The sequence below is a fragment of the Danio rerio genome, chromosome 14 (assembly GCF_052040795.2).
Source record: "Danio rerio strain M-AB ecotype USA chromosome 14, GRCz13ab, whole genome shotgun sequence".
Taxonomy (NCBI): Eukaryota; Metazoa; Chordata; class Actinopteri; order Cypriniformes; family Danionidae; genus Danio; species Danio rerio.
In genome coordinates, this window is record NC_141034.1 from 3,692,529 (window position 1) to 3,715,000 (window position 22,472).

A 22,472-nucleotide genomic window follows, 5' to 3' on the forward strand; every position below is an offset into this window, starting at 1 on the left:
TCCGTGCAGAGAGCAAACACACACACTGCTCTTTAGAGGATTTCACACACGTTCACGAATAGGAGCCATTCGAAGAGTGTGTTAAATCGACAGTGTTAAAATATTTGAAAACAGCATTCATGAAGTTAAAGAAAGAGAGAGTTAGTCAGTCATGCTTTATTTATATATATTTACATTTATAAAGTGCAGCAGGAATGGCTTGTTTTTATTTAATGTAATTTTCTTAGTTTGGTAGCATGTTGGCTCAGTGGTTAGTACTGCCGCCTCACAGCAAGAAGGTCAAAGCAAACACAATCGGAATCTTTTCCGATAACGCACATGCACACTCGAAAGGAGTGAGATCACGACACCAACCTCATTTATGGCCGTTCTACACATTATCATCCTCTGGTCCAAACACAGTCCGAACACATTTTGATTGTCTGTTCTGTATGTGTGTGAATGAGTGTGTATGGGTGTTTCAGTGCTGGGTTCTAGCTGGAAGGGCATCCGCTGCGTAAAACATATGTTGGATAAGTTGGTGATTCATTTCACTGTGGCGAGTCCGGATTAATAAAGGGACTAAGCTAAAGGAAAATTGAATGAAAGAATATATAAATATATGTAAATATACTTTTTTTAACAGCTTTTTCTTTTAATTTTCCTCTAATATTCCTCAAATAATTCTGGGTATCACTTTAATTTAAGATGTTACTCATGACTATAGGTATAGTCCATTACAATAGTAATTTCAATGAATTACATAATTATATGCAACTAGCCCTAAGCCTAAACACACAAGTTCGTTTTGACTTTCAATTCTGTTACCTACTGTTAAATTCACAACTTTTTAACCAAAATTTTCTCTTTCTAGCTTAATGCTAAGCGCACTCGGCACTAATGAAATCAAGCTTAGAATATTTCTTCAGTTGACCAGTGTGTGATCAACGCTATATGCTGTTTTCATTTTCAAATAGTGGTGTTGTTAAAATTAAACATCAAATTAAAAAAATCATGTTGCTGAATAATATCATTGAGGAGCTACAGTATAGAGGGGGCAGGAGTCAGGGTTGCCATGTTCTGCAACAAAACTAGTCAAATGGCCGATCAAAACTAGTTTAATGTGACCAAAACTCAACATATAAACCACCACTTGGGAAATGTCACTCAATTTCAGAGCAGGGCTTATTTGTGCTTCAAATATGTGTGTGTGTGTGTGTGTGTGTGTGTGTGTGTGTGTGTGTGTGTGTGTGTGCGCGTGTGTGTTGTTTGACCTGCTTGTTTGATTGCCTTTTATGTAGATTGTGTATCAGTATAATAAAAATGTGTGCGTATATAGTGTATATATGAAGACGCACGTGGTTCTGATTTCTGTGCATTGGTACCAGAGCATGCTGGGAGCTGGATATCCATAAGATCGACAGGACAGAGTGGTCACTTTCCCCCATTTCACCATTGCCATAGGCTTTGCTGTCAAACAAAATCAGATTTAGTATTTCAGAAGAGATTCTGTTGCTTATTTCACTCCATTTCCTTTTAGGAAGGATGTGGGTTTAGTGCACACAGACAGAGCATGAAGTATGCTGAATAATAATTTAAACCCAGTCAGAGCAACATTAACCTATCTTGCTTAACAGATCTGTTGTGGATAAAGGCCTAATTATAATTAAAACTTTACAAAAAAGAGTGATAGGTATGTATCTTGCTGTATGTTGAAGCTACAGTGAATGAAAACACAGCCAGGAATTAAAGGGCACCTGATGAAAATCATCTTTTTTAAGCTGTTTGGACAGATCTGTGTGGAGTATAGTGTGTCTACAGTCATTTTGTAGTGATAGAAACACAATAAGTCTTTTTTTTTTTTTTTTTTTTTAATGTTCTGATGTTAAAATAGGAATCCAAATCCTTCCCATTTTGAGGCTGACCGCAATGTGATGTAATGAGTGCGGCCCACTGAATTGATTGACAGACACACCTGCTTGTCAGTATGTTACGTTTCGGGAATTCTGCATGTGTGTGGCTGTTTCTCAATTCCAAGAACGCAGAGAACGGACTTGTGTTCATGTGGAGACTGGTCTTGCCAAGTCACCCTGGAAAAACGAATTTTGGACACTGCGAAAACAGAACGCGTACTGTGAGAAATGAGTATTTAAACAATACTAGAATTAATAGCAGAGAAAACAAGAGAAAATTTCCTTGGGAGTCAAAGGAAAGTTAAAATATAACAAGAAACTCACCATATGTCAGAAGATAGCCTTGAGGGTTAAACAGATGGCAAACTGAAACAATACCCTTTTCAAATCACAATCATGCAAAATACATAGATTGTTCCAAATAAAATAACATTGTGGAGATAAATTGTGCCTGTAGATCAGTTTCCATATGGGCAAAAATAAAATTGGGAATAAAATTCCAGAGAGAAGGTTTATTCAAACAAAAGTTTTACCGTTTAATTTTAAGAGTATTATTTGGAGAAGAGAAATTCAAAATAGTCAAGTCCCCTATGTTTAAGGAAATTTAAAACAACAGATTTACAGATGTATACACAATTCTTCCATAAGAAATTAAATAAAATGGTATTAATGGACTTCACTGTTTTAATAGATATTATCTAGATATGGTTGAAGCAAAATAGGTTATTCTAGTTATTTATTCTGCTTTTGAAAGAAGATCTCTGACCCTGACAAATCCCTTAATAGCCAAAAATATTATCAACTTTTTATCCTTTCAAAAACAGGGTTAAAGCTTAAGTCTGCTCTATCTTGTTCATTTTTTTCAACAAAATAACAACAAAAACAAAAGCAGCTACATGTTGTTCAGAGCAGAAAATCAATTATTCTCAAAGTTATAATAAATAATCCAGCCTGATCTCGAGAGGAAACGTATTTTACATTTTGTCAGTTTAGTGGCTAATTCGTACGAATTCGAACGAGTTCAGTCGTGCGAAAATGTACGATTTTAAAAAGGAGGCGTGGCACCTAACTCCACCCCTAACCCCAACCGTCATTGGGTGATGTGCAAATCTTCTAAATTGTACAAATTAGATCATAACAATTCATACGAATTACCCACTAAATCAAAAAGGTACAAATTGCTGTGAGATTGCGTTGAATAATCTGATTTGAGTTGAATCTTTACAGACACATTCTGGAGACACTAAAGTCTCATCTTAAATCTTGAAAAGGGGTAAAATAGGTGCCCTTTAATATCAACCTCTGCATGAACATATGACAGTTTAGCTGAGTAATTTATCAGTCAACGTGTTTGTTGAAACTTACACATCAAATTTCACAATAAACATGACAAATTAACAGAAGATACAATTAAATATACATAATGCCCCTTTGGAATGGAGATGAGTAAGTGTGTAATCTGCAAATCTTGCATTTTCACACAGTAAACAATTCGGCATTTGCAATTTAAAAATAAGACTCATACATAGTGGGCATGACAAGTTTATTTCTAAAGCACATTTCATACACAGTGGCATTTCAAAGTGCTTTACATAAATAGGAAAAGAAGAGACAAATATAAAAAGCTTAAAAAAATTATAAAAGTGATTTAAAAAACTGATTAAAATGTGTTCAAACAGGTTATAAAAGAAGGAAAAAGAAGAGAAAAACATAATAGTGGGATCTGTTGGACGTAGCACAGTGCTCATTCAGTAAAGGCACAGCTAAACAGATGTGTTTTCAGTCTTGATTTGAATGTGCCTAATGTTGGAGCACATCTGATCATTTCTAAAAGCTGATTCCAACAGCAGGGGGCGCTGTTAGCAGCTGAAAGCTGATTCACCTTGCTTTGACTGAACTTTTGGAATTTCTAGTTTATATGATCCTAAAGATCTGGATGATCTGTTAGGTTTGTATTCAGTGAGCATATCTGTAATGTATTGAGGTCCTTGGCCATTAAGTGATTTATAGACAAGTAATAATACTTTAAAATCTATTCTGAATGTAACTGGGAGCCTTTGTAAAGACCTGAGGACAGGTGTGATGTGCTCTGATTTTTCTGGTTCTGGCCGCAGTGTTCTGGATGAGCTGTAACTGTCTGACTGTCTTTTTGGGAAGGCCAGTGAGGAGGCCGTTACAGTAATCCACCCTGCTGCTGACAACAGCATGAACAAGTTTCTTTAGGTCTTCACTGGAAACAAAGCATCTAATTCTTGCAATGTTATTGAGATGATAGTTTGCCAATTTACTAACTGCTAGTAAGTGAAATATACACTTAAAAGGAGGGGTATAATCACTGTTTTATTACTTGAAAATGTTTGGCTTATCAAAGGCAGTCTGAGCATATTAATGATTTCAGAGCTTTATTTATGATGTCAGAGTTGCATATGAGTCGTGTTCTCTTGATGATGCGGCGGCTCGTCAGGTCTGGATTAATGGCCTAAAGTAGGCATAGATGCAAATGCGGAGGGCATGGCCCGCGAGTCTCGTCACAGTTTGTTTTGTCTTCTGATTGGCCTGTTGTCCACTGGGCTTTTACACTTGTCGATTCTACATGAAAACAAGAAAACAGTGGTGTCTGAGGCTCACAGTGTGCCCATTTACATATAGTGATCTTTTATTATTCTACTATTCCTTGGTATACCCAGATTTCTCTATAGGGCACCTTTGAGTATGGATCATTATTTGAAAGTGTTAGCATTAATATTTGATTTACACACATATTTTTACCAATAAGCATACAATCACAAAGACTGGGCCTCATGAAGTTGTTCTGATGTCAATTTTAAGATTTGTGATAGTGTTTTTTTCAAATAGTAGTTCTTATGAAGGAAATGAACATCTGCTCCCATGTTAAATGAATTTATTTTACCAGTACATAAATAAATAATAATTCAGAGATGGTTAAACAAACAATTCAGAATATATACACAGTTTAAGTCAGAATTATTAGGCCCCTTGTTTGTTTATTTTTTTCCTCATTTTCTGTTCAACGGAGAAGTTTTTTTCAGCACATTTCTAATCATAATAGTTTTAATAACTCATTTCTAATAACTGATTTATTTTATTTTTGTCATGATGACAGTAAATAATATTTGACTAGATATTTTTAAACACACTTCTATATAGCTTAAAGTGACATTTAAAGGCTAAACCGCATAACCATACCTAGATAATTGTAATATTTAAATTACATGACAATTTTTACGTGATATATAACATTGTAAATCTAAAGACCGTGGTAAAGGGGATGGTGCTTTTACAGAGCAAATGCTTTTTAAAATGGGATGCCTCAAGTTTTGTATATAAATTATTACTAGGCCCACTATAGGAATTCTTTTGCTGAAAATTTTAGAGGGGATTTGAATTTAGATTGTTTTGTTTATTATTTTGGCTTGGTCAGCTCCTGAAGTTGAAAAAAGAGACAAAATTTGTTTTTAGAAAATAATCGATAAACTAAATTCTTTATAAATTTTCTTGAGCAGCATTGTGTGTGCAGTCTTCGCTTATCCCTAGACGGGTCCGAAAATGTCTGCAGATTCTGTCTGGCTCTACTTACATATATTAACAATAGGGCTGTGCAATATGTCACAGAATTATCATTATCACGATGATATTACATGCAAGATACGTATTGTAGACATGTGTGATAAGTTACATTTTTTTATACATTGATTGCTTTTACTCTGTGTTTTAAAGACTTAAAAATGCCTAAAAATTATTAAAAGCAACCAAAACATTTTTACAACATTTTTAGTCTGAATTAGATATAACTAGATCTGAAAAATATCTTTAACCTATTCATTTCATATATAATTAAACACATTATATATATATATATATATATATATATATATATATATATATATATATATATATATATATTCAACAACAATATGCCATATTTTCCTAGTGTCGTATGTATCTTAATCGTACATAACGTACATATATAAACACAAGTAACTTTACTTACTGTACATTTTAATATCAAAAGTAATGGAGGCATTTTTCATGCTGTTCTTGACATTGAGCGTGTATTTGCCGATCTCCTCGAAGTTCAGACTCTTGAGGAACAGCAGCGCCTCGTACCTACAAAATCCATCACAATCTCACATTCATCAGCCTATGAATAATAACAATACTAAACTGTTATATTTGTGTCACTTGCCATGTTAATAACTGCATTTGACTATATATATATTCATTTATTCATGACTATATAAAGACAAAATATTGGTACAAAATTTCTTTGTTCATTTATTCATCTATTCATTAATTCCTTTATCCATCCATCTATCCATGTATCCATCCATCCATCATTCATTCATTCATTCATTCATTTATTCATTCATCAGTCCATCAATTTATAAAATCATTCATTCCTTTAACGTTTCATTCATTCATTCATTCATTTATATAATCATTCATTCATTTAGTACTAATTAATTCATCCATCCATCCATCCATCCATCCATCCATCCATCCATTCATTCATTCATTCATTCATTTTGCTTCTTGTATAGTATAAATGAGAAAAGTGACCAACGTAACCATTGACCTCCATAGTAGTAAAAACAAACACTATGGATACAGGATTCCATCATTTTTCAAAATATCTTTTTAAGCAGAAACTCATAAAGGTTTGAAACAAGTAAACATGCGATAACACTTTAACACTATACGCAAACCTCAAAGAACATTAAATATAAAAAATTAGCGATGATGTTTTCAACTGACCTGTCGTTATGGTTGAAAAACCTGTTCTCTGGAAGTGAGGCATTATGGGATGTGGGCGTCTCCCACTTGTGTGAAGTCAGAGGAGGATACGCTTCGATCAAAACCCCGAGATCCACATCGTCTCCTTCGCTCACCTCGATGGACAGACCGCGGTGTGTGAGTTTAGACGAGAGCTTTGGGGACAATCGAATGTACGGCTCCTCTGTCACAAACAACAAGTGCATTAGTAGATTTAATATTTTATTTATTTGTTTAAGCTTTTATTGCAAAGAGATTCAAAAGACATTTGTCACTTTTCCAGTTTAGTTGCCTAATCAGGGATAAAAGAGGAAATACTAATTTCTTTAACTGAGGCTCATTCTGAAAACATACTCTATATATACATTTTCGGAGAGTGCCAAATACGTCCCTAAAGGTGCATTTTTTTTTGCAGTTTTTGTTTTTGTGAATCTGCCAGAGGTCACTGTATATGCTTTTTGAGATCTCAAATTTCTCTTGCAATTACCATTCGCATCTGCTCTTCTCATGTAAATTGTGCTTTTTTTTTATTTTTATAAAGGCCGCTGTTGAGTGACAGACTGACTGACTGACTGACCAACCAACCGGTACCCCCAACCAACCCTCTTTCGTAAACCCAACCAATTTTTGTTTGTTTATTTTGTTTTCCAAAGCACAAATTGACCCGCCCACCGCCTTTCTTAAACCTAACCAACAGTGTTTTCAAAAGCTCCAAATGACCTGCCCCCCTGCCTTCCTTAAACCCAACCAACAGTGTTTTCAAAAGCACCGATTGACCCACCCACCTCCTACCTTAAACCCAACCGATAGTGTTTTCAAAAGCACCAATTGAATGGCTTACTGCCTTTCTTAAACCCAACCGACAATGTTTTTGAAAGCACTAATTGACCAGCCCACTGCCTTCCCTAAATTCAATGATAGTGTTTTCAAAAGCACTAATTGACTAGCCTACCGTCTTACCTGAACCCAACGACAGTGTTTTCAAAAGCACCAATTGATCCGCCCACCGCCTTCCCTAAACGCAAGCTATAGTCTTTTCAAAAGCACAGATTGACCCGCCCATCACCTTCCTTAAACCCAAAAAATAGTTTTCAAAAGCATCGAGTGACCCACCTACCACCTTCTTTAAACCCAACGGTAGTGTTTTCAAAAGAATCGAATGATCCACCCACTACCAGCGACCACTAACTTCCATAAACCCAACCGATAGTGTTTTCAAAAGCACAGACTGACACGCGCACCACCTTTCCTGAACCCAACAGACAGTGTTTTCAAAAGCACTAACTGACCCACCCACCGCCTTCCCTAAACCAAACCAATCGTATTTTCAAAAGCAAAGATTGACCAACCCACCGCCTTCCCTAAACCCAACCGTAAGTAATTTCAAAGGCACCAACTGACCCACTCACCCCCTTCTCTAAACCCAATGACAGTGTTTTCAAAAGCCCCAATCGACCCGTCCACCGCCTTACCTAAACCCAACCGACAGGGTTTCAAAAGCAATCCAGAAAAAGAACAGCCTGATTTTTACCATGTTTTCAGATTTTACCCAATTCTCATCCTGTTCTTTACTTGTTTGTTTTTGTTTTTTGGCTTTTGTTTTTGTCTTACCTCCTTTCTGGAGCCATTCTTTGGTGGACTCAAACCTCGTCATTGCTGTCAACTACACTGTACACTACATGTCACAAGTCTGTCGATGTACGCAGCGAATCTCAGACAAAATGGTAGCAGCGGAAGTACCGTCCATATACAAGTAAGCAGTCAGCAGGAAACAAAGTGTGAAAAGGAATAAAGAGGGCAAAGCTACAAATGCCTATGTGTGAGTTAGTGGCAGATTCAAAACAGGACTAATGTTATCTGTGTAAAAACTGAAAATGTCAAAAGAAGTGGCTCCAAAGAAGGTGACTACAGTGGACTACAGTGAAAACACGAATGGCAGACGGCTGCTTCTCACTCAGGGCTGTCTAAGCTGATAATAGAGATCATCAGTAATGTGCAGGGCTTTCTCTACTCTGATGACACGTACAAAGAGAGAATGTCAATAAAAATATTTCTGCAAACTGTTTTTATCAAGTCTGATTATAAAAAATTTAATAAATTTATTTTTAACTGTAAGGGACCGCCTATATTCACACATTGTTGCCACACAATTGTGTTTAAACTTCTCATAAAAGTGATTTTTGCAAAAAATAAGTCCCCTTTAAAGGACACAAACGTCAACAATCATCTCTGCTTCTCACCTACGACCAGCAGCTGTGTGGTGGAGCTGTTTGCCCCGGCTTCATTCTGACCCGTACAGGTGATGTTCCCAGTGTGCGACTGCTGAACAGACGGGATGGTCAGGATGCTCTCGATGGCTAAATGGTCGACCTCCATTGTTGATTTCTCCTCTGCTTTGGGCAGCTAATAAACAGACAAGTACAACAGTTATCCTACATGCTCAAATAAATCTTTTCCGCTAACCAAATCTGCATTTGAGTGATTAAAAATTCACAAAAAATTTTGAAATATTATTTGTTCTTCTGCTTTAAAGTTGAATTTGAACACCATTACTCCAGTGTTCAGTGTCAGATCATCTTTCAGAAATCATGCAGTGTTGATTATTGTTGTTGAAACATGGCAATGACTATATACTTTCATACATTTACTTGAAAAGCTCATACCATTCTTGAGGAGTGTGTCCATGTGACGTTGTAGTAAAAGTTAGGATTATTTGTCGTACAACTGATCTGAAGTCTCTCCCCAACCAGTTTTACATACTCGTTCCTCTTCAGGTACACATACGGTGGAAAACGTAACCCTGAATACAAACAAACAAATAGTATAATAAAAATTATAGCTTTTAATTACAATATCTTATTCCACATTTCGGCAGCAGGGACAGGGAATAGTCAGAATTAAGGAAAAGATGAATGCAGCAATATACATCCTTGAAGAAAATCAATTTTACACTAAATCATTTAAACTTAACTAGAATTACACCACTTTTTACACCAGTGTTTCTCAACCACATTCCTGGAGGACCATCAGCTCTGCACATTCTCAACCATGATCATCAGCTCATTAACAGAGACTGAAAGACCTGCAGTGGGTGTGACAGATAAAGCAGAGATCCAAAACATGCAGTGCTGGTGGTGCTCCAAGAACATGGTTGAGAAACATTGTTCTACACTACTCTCCTGCTTGTCTGAATTGATGGAATGTTCAACAATATTTAACACATCATGGCTTTTACTCTCTTTTCTTCATCTATGTTAAGCTGCTTTGACACAATCTACATTGTAAAAAGTGCAATAGAAATAAAGATGAAAAATATATGGACTGCAACTCCATGAAAGTCCTTGAGTGACCCAGCCAGAGCCCAGACCAAGAGATGCAATAACTTAATTTCTGATGCTGTGCTCAAAAAATAAAAATACTTTAGTATATATAACACTATAATGCTTATTACTACACACATATATATATGTATATATATATATATATATATATATATATATATATATATATATATATATATATATATATATATATATATATATCCCTTTACTATCAATTACTATAGTATTTTAAATGTGTGTCACCTGTTTTTATTGGATATTTTGTTTTAGCTGTTATATACTATAATGTGTTTCTGTTTAGTACAGCATATTATTTACAGTAAATAACTGAACTGAACTATTATGCCTCATATGGTTCATTGACAGTTTTATTAATCACTAAGATATGATTGACTTGGATTTAAGCTGCTTCGATTTAAAAATGAACATTGTAAAAATAGCTTGGATGTAGCTAAGCTACTTTTGCCATGTAGCTTTTAGCTTAGCTTGCTACATTTCCCAGGGCATAGCTTTAGTGTAGTTAAGCTACATTTTAAGTAGAGTAGCTAATAGCTTAGCACATTACATTTGTCAAATAGCTTGCCCAACACTGATAAGTAGACTGACACTCTAAATCCAACCTGATGAAGCTTGAGAGTAACTGCAAAAAAGAACTGAACAAAAATAGGGGTGGCCAAGCTTGTAGCATCATACGCAAAAAGAGTTTTCATTGTTGGGTGAAGTATCCCTTTAACTAGTCATCAATTCATCAATTTTTTAATTTATTCAGTGGATTTCTGGGTCTAGCAGGCGCACTTTTAGCTTAGCTCAGCTTAGCATAGATCATTGAATCAGAGTAGACCATTAGCATTTTCCTCAAAATGACAAAAGAAGTTATGATAATATTCCTGTTTAAAGCTTGATTATTGTGTAGTTATCTCATGTACTAAGACCAATGGTAAAATGAAATGCTGGGATTTATGCTCTCATTCTAGCATAATAATCAGGGAACTTTGCTGTAGTACCTTTAGCAGGCTTCAGCTGGAGCAATAACATTATGCATCAGCTAAAAATAGTCCCCAGTACCAATTTTAACTGGTGGTCCAAGTGTAGGGCTTGCTACTGGTGAATATTTTTCATTTGCTGCAAGATTATTGTGCCTGCTGCAGTCATGGTATAGCAGCAAATGTACGATTGAAACTCTCTGGTCATTTTTGAGTGAGGTGCTAATGGCCTAATACAATTCAATGATCTATGCTAAGCTAAAAGCGTTCCTTTGAGGGAGATGCTAATGGTCTAATCCGATTCAATGATCTATGCTAAGCTAAGCTAAAAGCGTTCCTTTGAGGAAGATGCTAATGGTCTAATCTGATTCAATGATCTATGCTAAGCTAAAAGCGTTTCTTTGAGGGACATGCTAATATTCTAATCTGATTCAATGATTTATGCTAAGCTAAGCTAAAAGCGTTCTTTTGAGGAAGATGCTAATGGTCTAATCTGATTCAATGATTTATGCTAAGCTAAGCTAAAAGCGTTCTTTTGAGGGAGATGCTAATGGTCTAATTCGATTCAATGATCTATGCTAAGCTAAAAGCGCTTTTACTAGACCTGAAGATTGGCTGAATAGTTTTAAAAGTGGTAAAACCAAGCTATTTAACTCTATGTGACTTGAAAAATGACTCTATTTTCCAAAAAAGCGGAGTGTTTATTTAAAATGTGGAGCTTCTGTCAGCTGATTTGAATGGAAACACCCAGCACTGTAAATGAAACTCACTTTGAATGATGTTTATTGAGAATATCTTTGACACTTTCTCAATTCCTCTGATTCTAGCGCTGCAGATGTATTCACCATTAAATCCAGGATGAGCTTTGCGGATCAGGACACCCTTTCTGGGGTCGTAGGTGATGTTCATGCCGTAGGGCGCTGCTGAAACGTTGTCCATGCGAAATGTGAAGTTTGTGGCTTCAGGGTCGGTCAGAAGACACGGGAGCAACAGATCTTCACCTTCTTTCCGCACATAACGCAGAGACGTACTCGGAGAAACAAAGAGAACTCGAGAGTCTGTAACATTACAATACATTACATCATTAACATCATGATGTGCTTCTGCAAGTGTGGAGAAATGAAAGAGTCACTCACCCCGGACAAACACATGAACCGAAGACGACAAGTTTGAATCATTTCCATTCATATAGACGCACTTGTATGTTCCTGTGAAGTCCACCGTTGCCTTTTCCACGAGGAAACTGCGTATTTTCCCCACTTCTTTGGAAATGTAGCGCTTGTGTTTGGCCAGACGGGGAAGAAACGTCACTGGACCGTCGCCCTCACAGACCAGCTGAAGAGGAGATCCGGAATCCAGGATCACATCTGTGCCGGCCAGAGCACCAGAGCTCAGTCTGATCCGCGGTTCAGACCAACCTGGTGATCAAAACACAGAACAGACATTAACTAGAAAAATAAAGCTCATAGACAAACGTTACAGCGCCTTGAAAAAGCTTCGTCTGAAAGTTTAAAGTAATTATAAGATTTAAAGGGCACCTATGGTGAAAATCATCTTTCAGGAGCTGTTTGGACAGAACTGTGTGTAGGTATAGTGTGTCCACAGTCATACTGGAGTGATGTAAACACAACAAGTCTCTTTTTTTTTAATTTCCTGACATTAAAATTGGATTCAAATCCTTCCCACTTTGAGGCAGACTGCAACTTGACGTACGAGTGCGGTTTCCCCGCCCACCAATTTGATTGACAGCGGTGTATTAACATGTGTCAATAGTAATGCGTATAATCATATCAACAAGGCAGGACGTGCGCAAAGAAACCGGGATTAAAAGATCTGTTCAGCTCTCTGGGATCATCAATCATCATCAAATGAGTCCAGGAATGAGTTTTACAAGTTTAAAATGTTTTAAAACTGTGCACAGTGCAAAACTATCCGCCGAAATGCAAAAAAAAAAAAAAAAAAACGCCCCGTCATCTGTAAGAATGATAACGAAATTTGCATTTGCACCTCCAGGCTTGCACGCTCAGGCAACCGCACTTCTTTTGCAAGTGACATCATTTACAGACGGCACCTATGTCCGCTTGCATGAAACTCATTCATTTCTTGTCGGCTTAGTCCCTTTATTAATCCGGGGTCACCACAGCGGAATGAACCACCAACTTATCCAGCTAGTTTTTACGCAGCGGATGCCCTTCCAGCCGCAACCCATCTCTGGGAAACATCCACACACACAATCATATACACTAAGGACAATTTAGCCTACCCAATTCACCAGTACCACATATGTCTTTGGACTGTGGGGGAAACCGGAGCACCCGGAGGAAACCCACGCGAAAGCAGGGAGAACATGCAAACTCCACACAGAAACGCCAACTTGGTCATTAGTTATAAATGACCAATAGTTATAACTTGGCCAATAGTTATAAAGAATTCCCCAAGTCGTTCAAGAATCATTGCTTCATAATGTCCATAATGTGTATCTGTTAGTTGTAATAACTCCTTGAAATATTTAAAATAAAAACTAAAATTTAATGCTTTTTTTATTCATAACTGGGGAAAAATACCTTGTGTATATTTAGACTGATATTTAGGTGATATAAATAAAAACTTTGCTGGTATGAATGTTAATAGTAGCCTGCTTTGATAAATTTACATCAAAGCATCATATGATGAATAATAATAATACTACTAATAATAATAATACATCATAGAAACTTCTGAAAGGTCTAATAAATAGTCTGATGAGTGTTTTGAGCTGAAACTTTACAGACACATTCTGGAGGCACAAAAGACTCATATGTGGAAAAAGGGGTGGCCTTTAAATAATTGAAGTAGTTTTTTTTTTTTTTTTTTATCAGTTGGCATAGAAAAGTACGTTAGCATGTTTTTAGGATTGGCATGTTTCTTGCTTGGTGGTTGACAGGGTGTTCTGAGCGTTTGCTAGGTGGTTGTGTTCAGAGTGGTTACTAATGCATTGCGGGGGTGTTCTGAGTCATTAGGTGTTGTTGCTATGTGGTTGCAAGGGTGTTCTGAGTAGTTGCTAAGGTGTTGCTTGGGTGTTTCATGTGGTTGCTAAGGCATTGCTAGGCGGTTGCTAGGTTGTTCTGAGTGTAAATTTCTGTGATTAAACGGACGTAATTTTACTTTTTTCCGGCACTCCAGCTGCCGGAAATAAACCGTAAAATTACAGATTTTTTTTTTTTTACAGTGTGAGAAAATTATACGTTTTGAGTGAACTCCATCAGAGAAAATAAAACTCGAGATCTTCCTGTAGGTTTAAAGTGATGTTCTTACCCTGAACTTGACCAAACAGGGTCCCGATGAGCAATAAGAGCATGAAGAACATCTCAGAGCTGCTCCAGCTCAACCGTTCAGCAGTCTTCAGCTTCTCAGAGGAAATATGACTTTCACTGATCCTTCACTTTTTCAGTACAGACTTTTCATTTTAGTCTGACAGGATGGCAACACCGAGAAATCAGCTGATGGAGAAAAAATCCTGGAATCAACTATATTAGTAATAAAAAACGTTTTTTGAGTATATTTAAAAAAAAAGTTGAATTATCCAATTATGCAAAAAAAAAAAAAAAAAAAACAATAATACAAATAATACAATAATAATAAAAATTACATGTGTATATACTAAGTGTATGAACATGAAAAAAATATTGTTTATTTATGCAAAAAGCAAAACTATAAAACATATAATACTTTTCCTCACTCAGATAATAACTCACCCTAAACCTATAATGGAAAATAGGTGAAAACATATAAAAAATCAACAAGAAGGCAATACACATAACAAGTGCTTATCATTTAAGGCACCTCTCAAGGTTCAGGTTATCAGGTCTTGTCTGTGATTATTTGAGCGAAAATAATTTCAAGTACCTTTAAAGTTGTTTTTGTAAATGTAGTTTAAAATATGATTTATTCCTGTTTGATCAAAGCTTTCGTCATTACTTAAGTCTTAAGTGTCACAAAATGATTCAGAAATTAATCTAATGCTGAATTAATGCTCATGAGACACTTTTTGGATAAAGTTTACACAGGGTATTTTACACACACTAATAAACTTCTGTACTTCGCACTTGCAGCACAATCAACAAAAATATATTTATCTTCTTTAATCGAAATTTCACCCGCATCACTAAACTTCTTGCCCTTTCACAATTACTGAAATTTCACAATTTTAAATGACATGTAATTAAATACCAAACACGTTTATACACAGCCTGCTAGACATATCTTCTTTTTTTTCTGTCCACTATAACTCGCAATGACAACAAATAAGCATTCACACTTTTCATAAAACAAAATGCTCGCTGTTCACAATTGTAAATTCTCTTCAATCCATTGAAAAGTCTTTTCAGTTTCATTTCAATGAATGTCAAAACTATTTCGCTTTTACAATTTCTTTGTTTGCACACAAGGTCACAACATCAGCAAACTAACTACATCGATCCTACATATCAATCAATCAAACTAAATTGAGTCAATAGCAGAAATTTGATTTAAAAAGTTTTCTGCTTACTTTATAATTCACCGACAATGATGTCAGTGCAGTTAGACAGATCAATAATTTCTTCTTCCCAGCTTTTTCCACGTCGAAGTCGCCAAATTGGTGGAAAATTTATTAAATTCCAGGCATGTTCAATAAAAAAGGCCAGGAGAGGTTTTTCTTCAATGTCAACAATTTTAGTAATTATTGGATACAAATGAATAACTCGATTCACAGAATTCTGTTATCCTCAATGCAATGCCAGAGTTACATTCAGGAGGTGCGCAACAGTTTACATTTTCCGACTTCAACTTATATAAGCAGCTGATATTAACAGGTGGAGTTTAGTGAAATTCGTCACTTGTCAATCATTCTTCAGTCCTTCATTGGCTGCACCCCATACTTCCTCTGTTCTGCAAAACTTCTCTGCACACATGAGCTTAAATAGCACTTATATAGGGCGAGCTGCCTTTAGACAGCTTACTCTGATAAAACATGGTACATGCTAGAAGATTCAGTTCTTCGCTGTCACTCGATACCGAGTTTGCCTGATGTTTGTGGTATGCGGCTATGTTGATTATTATCTAAGAAACACTACTGTAGAGAAAATTATATTTTTATTTAAGGAAGATTATTTATTGTATTATCAGGGCCTACTACAAGTATATTTCTATTATTTCTATTTAAAATCTCTGTTATTATACATCTCAGTTAGCCCCCCCCTTTGAATTTTTTTCTTTTTTTAAATATTTCCTAAATGATGTTTAACAGGGCAAGGAAATTTTCACAGTATGTCTGATAATATTTTTTCTTCTGGGGAAAGTCTTATTTGTTTTATTTAGGCTAGAATAAAAGCCGTTTTTAATTTTTTAAATAACATTTTAAGGTCAAAATTATTAGCCCCCTTTAGCTAATTTTATTTTTGATAGTCTACAGAACAAACCATAGTTATACAATAACTTGCCTAATTACCTTCACCTGCCTAGTTAACCTAATTACCCTAGTTAAGCCTTTACATGTCATTTTAAGCTGTATAGAAGTGTCTTGAAAAATATCTAGTCAAATATTATTTACTGTCATCATGGCAAAGAGAAAATAAATCAGTTATTAGTTATTGAGTTATTAATATGTTTAGAAATGTGTTGAAGAAAATCTTCACTGCGTTCAACAGAAATTGGTGAAAAAAATAAACAGGGCGGCTAATAATTCTGACTTAAACTGTGTGTATGTTGTAAAGCGTGAGTGTATATTGAGAGCTTTTGCTCTTGGCTGCTGTCTGTTGTGAGGAAATGCAAAACAGAGACTCAGCAGATATTGAGAGAGATTGTCTGTTTGTGTGTTTTATGCAGGAGTGAAATAAAATCACCTCAAGACCATGTTTTTGTCAAGACTCTTTCTAGTTTTTTCCGATGGCTATGACAGTTTTTCAATACATTTAACAGGTTTGCTAAACTCTTAACTCAGCAACACACCTAAAACACACAATTGGCAAAACAGTTAATTTCATGCTCAAAATCACATATTGTAAACTAAACTCCAAAACTTATGTATAAAATACAAAAATAAACTTAACACAATACACCATGTCTAACACAACACTGCAAACATGTTTCATATTCAAATATTAATCAAAACATTCAGTCAATCATAACACATTGTCAATAAAAAACACTTTCATCAGCTGACATTAAACTGCATTATTTTATTTGTCAGCTCTGCTCTTATATTTGAAGCCTCTTTGCAGCTTTGTGTTGATGGGTTTAGTAAATGCAGGCATTTTTCTTCTTTTGCTGCAGAAATGCAATACAAAACCTGAATGACCATCTCAGAGTAGCTTTATAAAATGTACAGTTTATGTAAAAAAATAAATAAAAACAGACACAGAATTGCTGCAGCATAGACTTTATTTGGAAAAGGACATCACTGCAAGATATACAAAAAAAAAGCACTGTGATTACAATTAAAAAACAAAGTAATCTTCTGCATTTAGCCACATGTTCTCATCCACATCACACCTGATATCTTCTCTGGCCCGGCACGGTAACTGTGGCCTTTTGGCCTATTATGTTTCTCCAATGGCGACGTCTTTTCGCCAAGTTGAAGCCAGCCTCGCCAACATACTGTAGATAATGTCATGTGGGACTTGATTGGCCTCGAACTCCATGACTCTAAAAAGTAATTAGACACAGTGTATATAAATGCTGTACTGTACTTTATATCTACTGTATGTACTAGTGAACTCTAGGTTTATAGAGTATAGTTTACTACGAAACACACTGTGTATAGTACTGTAATGGCTGTGTTGCATAACCTTACCTGGATGTATTGGTGACGGAGTTCTTGGATGCGCTCACTGTGCCTCTTTTATGATCATGTGATTGGAAAAACCTCAACACTTGAGTAGGGTTCCTAGATGGGAATCAGCTGTGATTTATGTATTTGGATAACTGAAATAAGCTGTTTCTCATTGGCAATGAAAAAAAAAAAATACAGGGAATATATTAATAGTTCAGAGGCAAAAACCTCTAAATTCCTTCTGAAATTTTCTTCTAAAATAAACATTTTTATTAGACTCCTGTGTGTAGGTTCAGTAATATCTCTTTTATTGAGTAGAATAAGCCCTTTTTGTCATCTTTAAAGTGAAAACTCAACATAAGCAAAGGAGGCTATAAAAAATATGCATTTTTATTGGAAATTTCAGACGGCACTAAGAGTTTTTTGCATTTTCAAATTTGTGTTTCAATTCACAATATAAACAGCTGTTCACTTTGACTTTTGCCTATATCTGTTCTGTAGAACATGGTGTTATCTGTTCTGGCATACTGTGTTAAATCATTTGTAAATTTGACTGTAACATGACATTGTTCTGGTCTTGGTTGAGCTTGTGAGTAAAAGAAGTTCATGCATTTTAAATTGGTGTTAACTGGATGCATTTTGCCTCAAAGCAACAAGAAATGTGTTAATTGTATAGCCCACAAAGACAGATGTTGTGCTAACCATGTTAAGAATTTAAGCAACTTGTTAATGTCTTGAAAAAAATGGAGATTGTAAAACACTGTAAAGTAAACTGGATTAAATTAATTGTGTGAAATCTGCTTTACAACTAACCCTCTGTCTTTTACAACTTGCCTCACAGGTGGGGTAAATAGTACTCCTGGCACTTTTGGCAATGCTGCACAGAAACCAACTCCGGCGATCATAAAACCAGTGCTCATTTGAGAGGCTTGTGTGTTGTTGGTAAAAAACAAAAAAACAAAGATGTGTTGTCTAACCCTATTACTTTGTTTATTATTTGGCCAAAAGCAAAAAAGTGTTACTTTGTGCCCCGCTCTTCGCTAAAGTTACTGAGGTGAAGTTGGTTTTATGTTCGCACATTTGTTCATTTTTGAACAGACAACTTGTGACACGCTCCCTATATTGTTTACCACGCTAGCTTGAATATTGAGCCTGAAATCACATCTAAGTAATTCCTATTTGGAATTAGCCAAGACTGAAGATATATTATTAAGGACAACGTACGAATGTGTGGATATAAAACCAAATTTACCCAAAAATGAAAGCATTTGTAAATTTGACTGTAACATAGGCTATTGTTTTGCTCTTGCCCCTGCTGAAAAATCCAGCTTAAACCAGCCTAGGCTGGTTGGCTGGTTTTAGCTGGTCGACCAGCCTGGTTTTAGAGGGGTTTTGGCCATTTCCAGGCTGGTTTCCAGCCATTTCCAGCCTGGTCTTAGCTGGTCAGGCTGGAAAATGACCAGCCAAATCCAGCTAAAACCAGCTTGACCAGCCTGGTTTAAGCTGGATATAGCTGGTTTTGGTTGGACTCCCAGCTTGGCTAGGCTGGTCAAGCTGGTTTTAGCTGGTCATCTCCAATCAATGGCTGGAAACCAGCCTGGAAATGGCCAAAACCCCTCTAAAACCAGGCTGGTCTACCAGCTAAAACCAGCCAACCAGCCTAGGCTGGTTTAGGCTGGATTTTTCAGCAGGGTGGTTGTGCTTGTTTGTAAAAGAAGTTCAAGCATTTTAAATTGGTGTTAACTGGATGCATTTTGCCTCAAAGCAACAAGAAATGTGTTAATTGTATAGCCAACAAAGACGGATGTTGTGCTAACCATGTTAAGAATTTAGGACTCTTGCTATTGAAAAAAAAACTGTCATAGCGATTGTAAAAACTGTAATAATAATTAAAAATAATTATAACACAACACAGAGGGTCCGTGTAGAGAAATGACCGCTACAAAAAAAAGACATGATCCCAACGGAATATGAGTAATCACTAAGCACGAACCTCAGCATCAACAGGGAAAGAAAGCAAATGAGTGCACCGGTATGCAGCAGTGTAGCTGATGAAATGCTTTATATATGAAAAAAAAAAAAATAAAAAAAAAAATAAAACATGTCCATTTTTGGTAACCAAAATGCTAAATCTTTACCTATTCCTAGCTCATAGACCGGACGTGAAGACGCACACAGGCGTCTCTGAAGCTCACCAGCGCCATCTTGTGCAACTAGCCGATTAGCAGTTTCTTAATTCGGGCTGCTAACGTTCACTGCCTAGTCTTCACTTCTCAATGTTAATTGTTGTCATTATTAAAAAGTTATTCATAAATGTATATTTTTCAAAATTATCCCAAGACTACTGGTATTTAAACAAGAATTTGTATATATATTGTATTATTATTATTATTATTAATATTATTATTATTATTATTAACGAGAGTGAAAAGATGGTCATGTAAATCGATTGTTATCTAAGTCTTTTGTGTAATTCAAAAAGGTAGTAATGCCTTTCGATTACTGCTCAAGCATTATTAATAAAAAAGTTCTTAATGTTAATAAAATAATCTGCAAACGATATATCACAGACATGTTTATGTAAGGCTATATATTAAAGAAAAAAATTTAAAAACATATTAGATTTTATAGCGATTTTGAGCTATCATGTATACATAAACACACACAAAGTATACATGTTCATATGTAATATGAAAAAATCTGTGTTTTTTTCCCCTTCTTCTTTATTTTTCCTTATTATTTAAAGATATACGCAAGCAATTGGTTAGATTGAGACTTGTGAGACTTGTGAACTTCACCACTGGTCCATCCTTTAAACGATTACTCTGATGAAGTACATGGGAATAAAGAAATAATTTAAAGACAACGAAGATATTTTTCCTTTCTTTAGTATTTTATTTATACAGGATTGAGGGCCACCATATGGGAGAAAATTATTGTAGCCTTTGGCTCTTTGTTAACATAATAAAGAAATACATATATCTTTAAATATGAAATAAATTACTTTTCAATGCAATCGTTATAATTAACATCTATTCAATTAAAAATATTATGCATATTTTTTTTTTTACATTATTTTAATAGAAAAGTTGTTTGAATAAACACAATCATAACAATTAGGCATTTTCTCCCTTAATTACAGTGTCAAGAGATGAGTGCTGCTTATGTGGAAGAAAAGAAAAAAAAATCCAAAATGAGAATCTATGCACTTGGGTATTCACGTAGCTATTATTCACTTTGGAAAATACTTTTGTTTTACTTACATGTACTTGCATATTTTTTATGCATAATTGCTACATATTACATAGTAAGTAAGTTGTACTTTCATTACCGATTCAGTGAGATTTTTGCCAATGTTTTTCATGTTCCATGTGTCAATATAGATCTGCAATCGGAAGACCAGCAGAGGCTGTGTGATTTGTGTTAGTAATCAATGAAACTACATGATAATATGATGAAATATGAGATGTAATGCATTTATTGTTGAATTCCCATTATGTATGAAATGTAGTTTTTATATAAAATTGTCTTGAAATTGGCCACGATGTAGTGCATGTAATATTTACTTATGCCCAAGTAAAGAAATATACAGTGTATATAGTACATTTATTACGTATATAATTATACAACAATCATATTTGCTGATCGTATAAAAACTTAATTACGAGTGATAGACAACATTATTACTGATGGCTGATTTTAATTAGTTGATCCTACAATGATTGGACAACAAGAAATTAAGATATTTACAACCACCATGAAGAAAATGTACTGTAAAAAATTATGCGCATAAATATTAATATAAATGCATTTACAAAATATATTTATGAAAAGGTACATGTGAGTGATAGACAATATTATGAATGATGGCTGATGTTAATTTCTTGCTCCTACAATGATTGGACAAAAAGCAATTAAGCTATTGACATTTTCCATGAAAAACATACTACAGAAATTATGCACATAAATATTAATATTAATTAATGTACAACATATATTTATTAAAAGGTCCTTGTGAGTGATAGACAATATTATGACTGATGTCTGATGTTAATTTGTTATTCCTGTGATGACAGAATATACACTACGGCCAATTTAGCATATTAAATTCCCCTATAGTGCATGTGTTTAGATTGTGGGGGAAAGCGGAGCACCCGGAGGAAACCCACGCCAACATGAGGAGAACATGCAAACTCCACACAGAAATGCCAACTGGCCCAGCTGGGGCTTGAACCAGCGATCTTATTGCTGTGAGGCGACAGTGCTAACCACTGAGCCACCGCGTCACCCCAGACACCTGGCTGCAGTAAATAAGAAACACAGAAAAGTGAAAGTCTGAAAACTGACAGTGTTTATTATCATGAGACATTTACTGATCAGCAGCCACCGACAGCACTCCGAAAGAAAACGTAATTTCACAGACAACAACGTTCGCTGACATTTACACAGTTTATTAGTAGCATTCAGCAGTATTTGTATGAAAAATAAAACCCCACAGTTGTGAGTATATCTAAGGTATAGCATTCGCTCACGAGAAGGCTTTAGAGTAATGTTAGCACACAGATAAACAGTAAGAAATCACATCGTTATAATGAATACATCTCATATATAACACTTTGACCATTTAAAAAAGTATTGCATAAACATTTCTCATAATATGAACATATAAACA

The 22,472-nt window shown here is 35.4% G+C and overlaps 3 protein-coding genes across 9 annotated transcripts in view; 1 reads left to right on the top strand and 2 right to left on the bottom strand.

Annotated features, from left to right (window-relative positions):
- Positions 1–22,472, top strand: part of hmgxb3 (HMG box domain containing 3) — a 70,918-nt gene that overhangs the window by 37,654 nt on the left and 10,792 nt on the right. The window lies entirely within an intron of this gene.
- Positions 144–20,057, bottom strand: LOC147840756 (macrophage colony-stimulating factor 1 receptor-like). Of its 7 annotated transcripts, XR_015507069.1 has the most exons (10): positions 15,539–16,055; positions 14,305–14,489; positions 12,147–12,428; positions 11,781–12,068; positions 9,350–9,486; positions 8,927–9,089; positions 6,669–6,870; positions 5,905–6,020; positions 1,955–4,481; positions 144–1,449 (listed from the first exon to the last, which is right to left on the bottom strand). XR_015507069.1 is itself a non-coding variant. In XM_087281143.1 (9 exons), the coding sequence occupies exons 2-9, from the start codon at positions 14,354–14,356 to the stop codon at positions 4,372–4,374; spliced, it is 1,275 nt and encodes a 424-aa protein (XP_087137269.1). In that variant the 5' UTR covers positions 14,357–14,489; positions 19,939–20,057; the 3' UTR covers positions 649–4,371. The 7 variants fall into 7 exon arrangements, 5 of the variants coding, with proteins under 5 accessions (XP_087137269.1, XP_087137267.1, XP_087137268.1 ...); XM_087281143.1 differs by lacking the exon at positions 15,539–16,055 and adding an exon at positions 19,939–20,057 and having other exon boundaries at positions 649–4,481; positions 11,856–12,068; XM_087281141.1 differs by lacking the exon at positions 15,539–16,055 and adding an exon at positions 19,939–20,057 and having other exon boundaries at positions 649–4,481.
- The window catches only part of csf1ra (colony stimulating factor 1 receptor, a), a 44,781-nt gene continuing 44,546 nt past the window's right edge, over positions 22,238–22,472 (bottom strand). The window contains exon 23 of the transcript XR_015506894.1: positions 22,238–22,472. This exon is cut by the window's right edge and continues 216 nt beyond it. The gene's annotated coding sequence lies outside the window, so the exon portion shown is untranslated.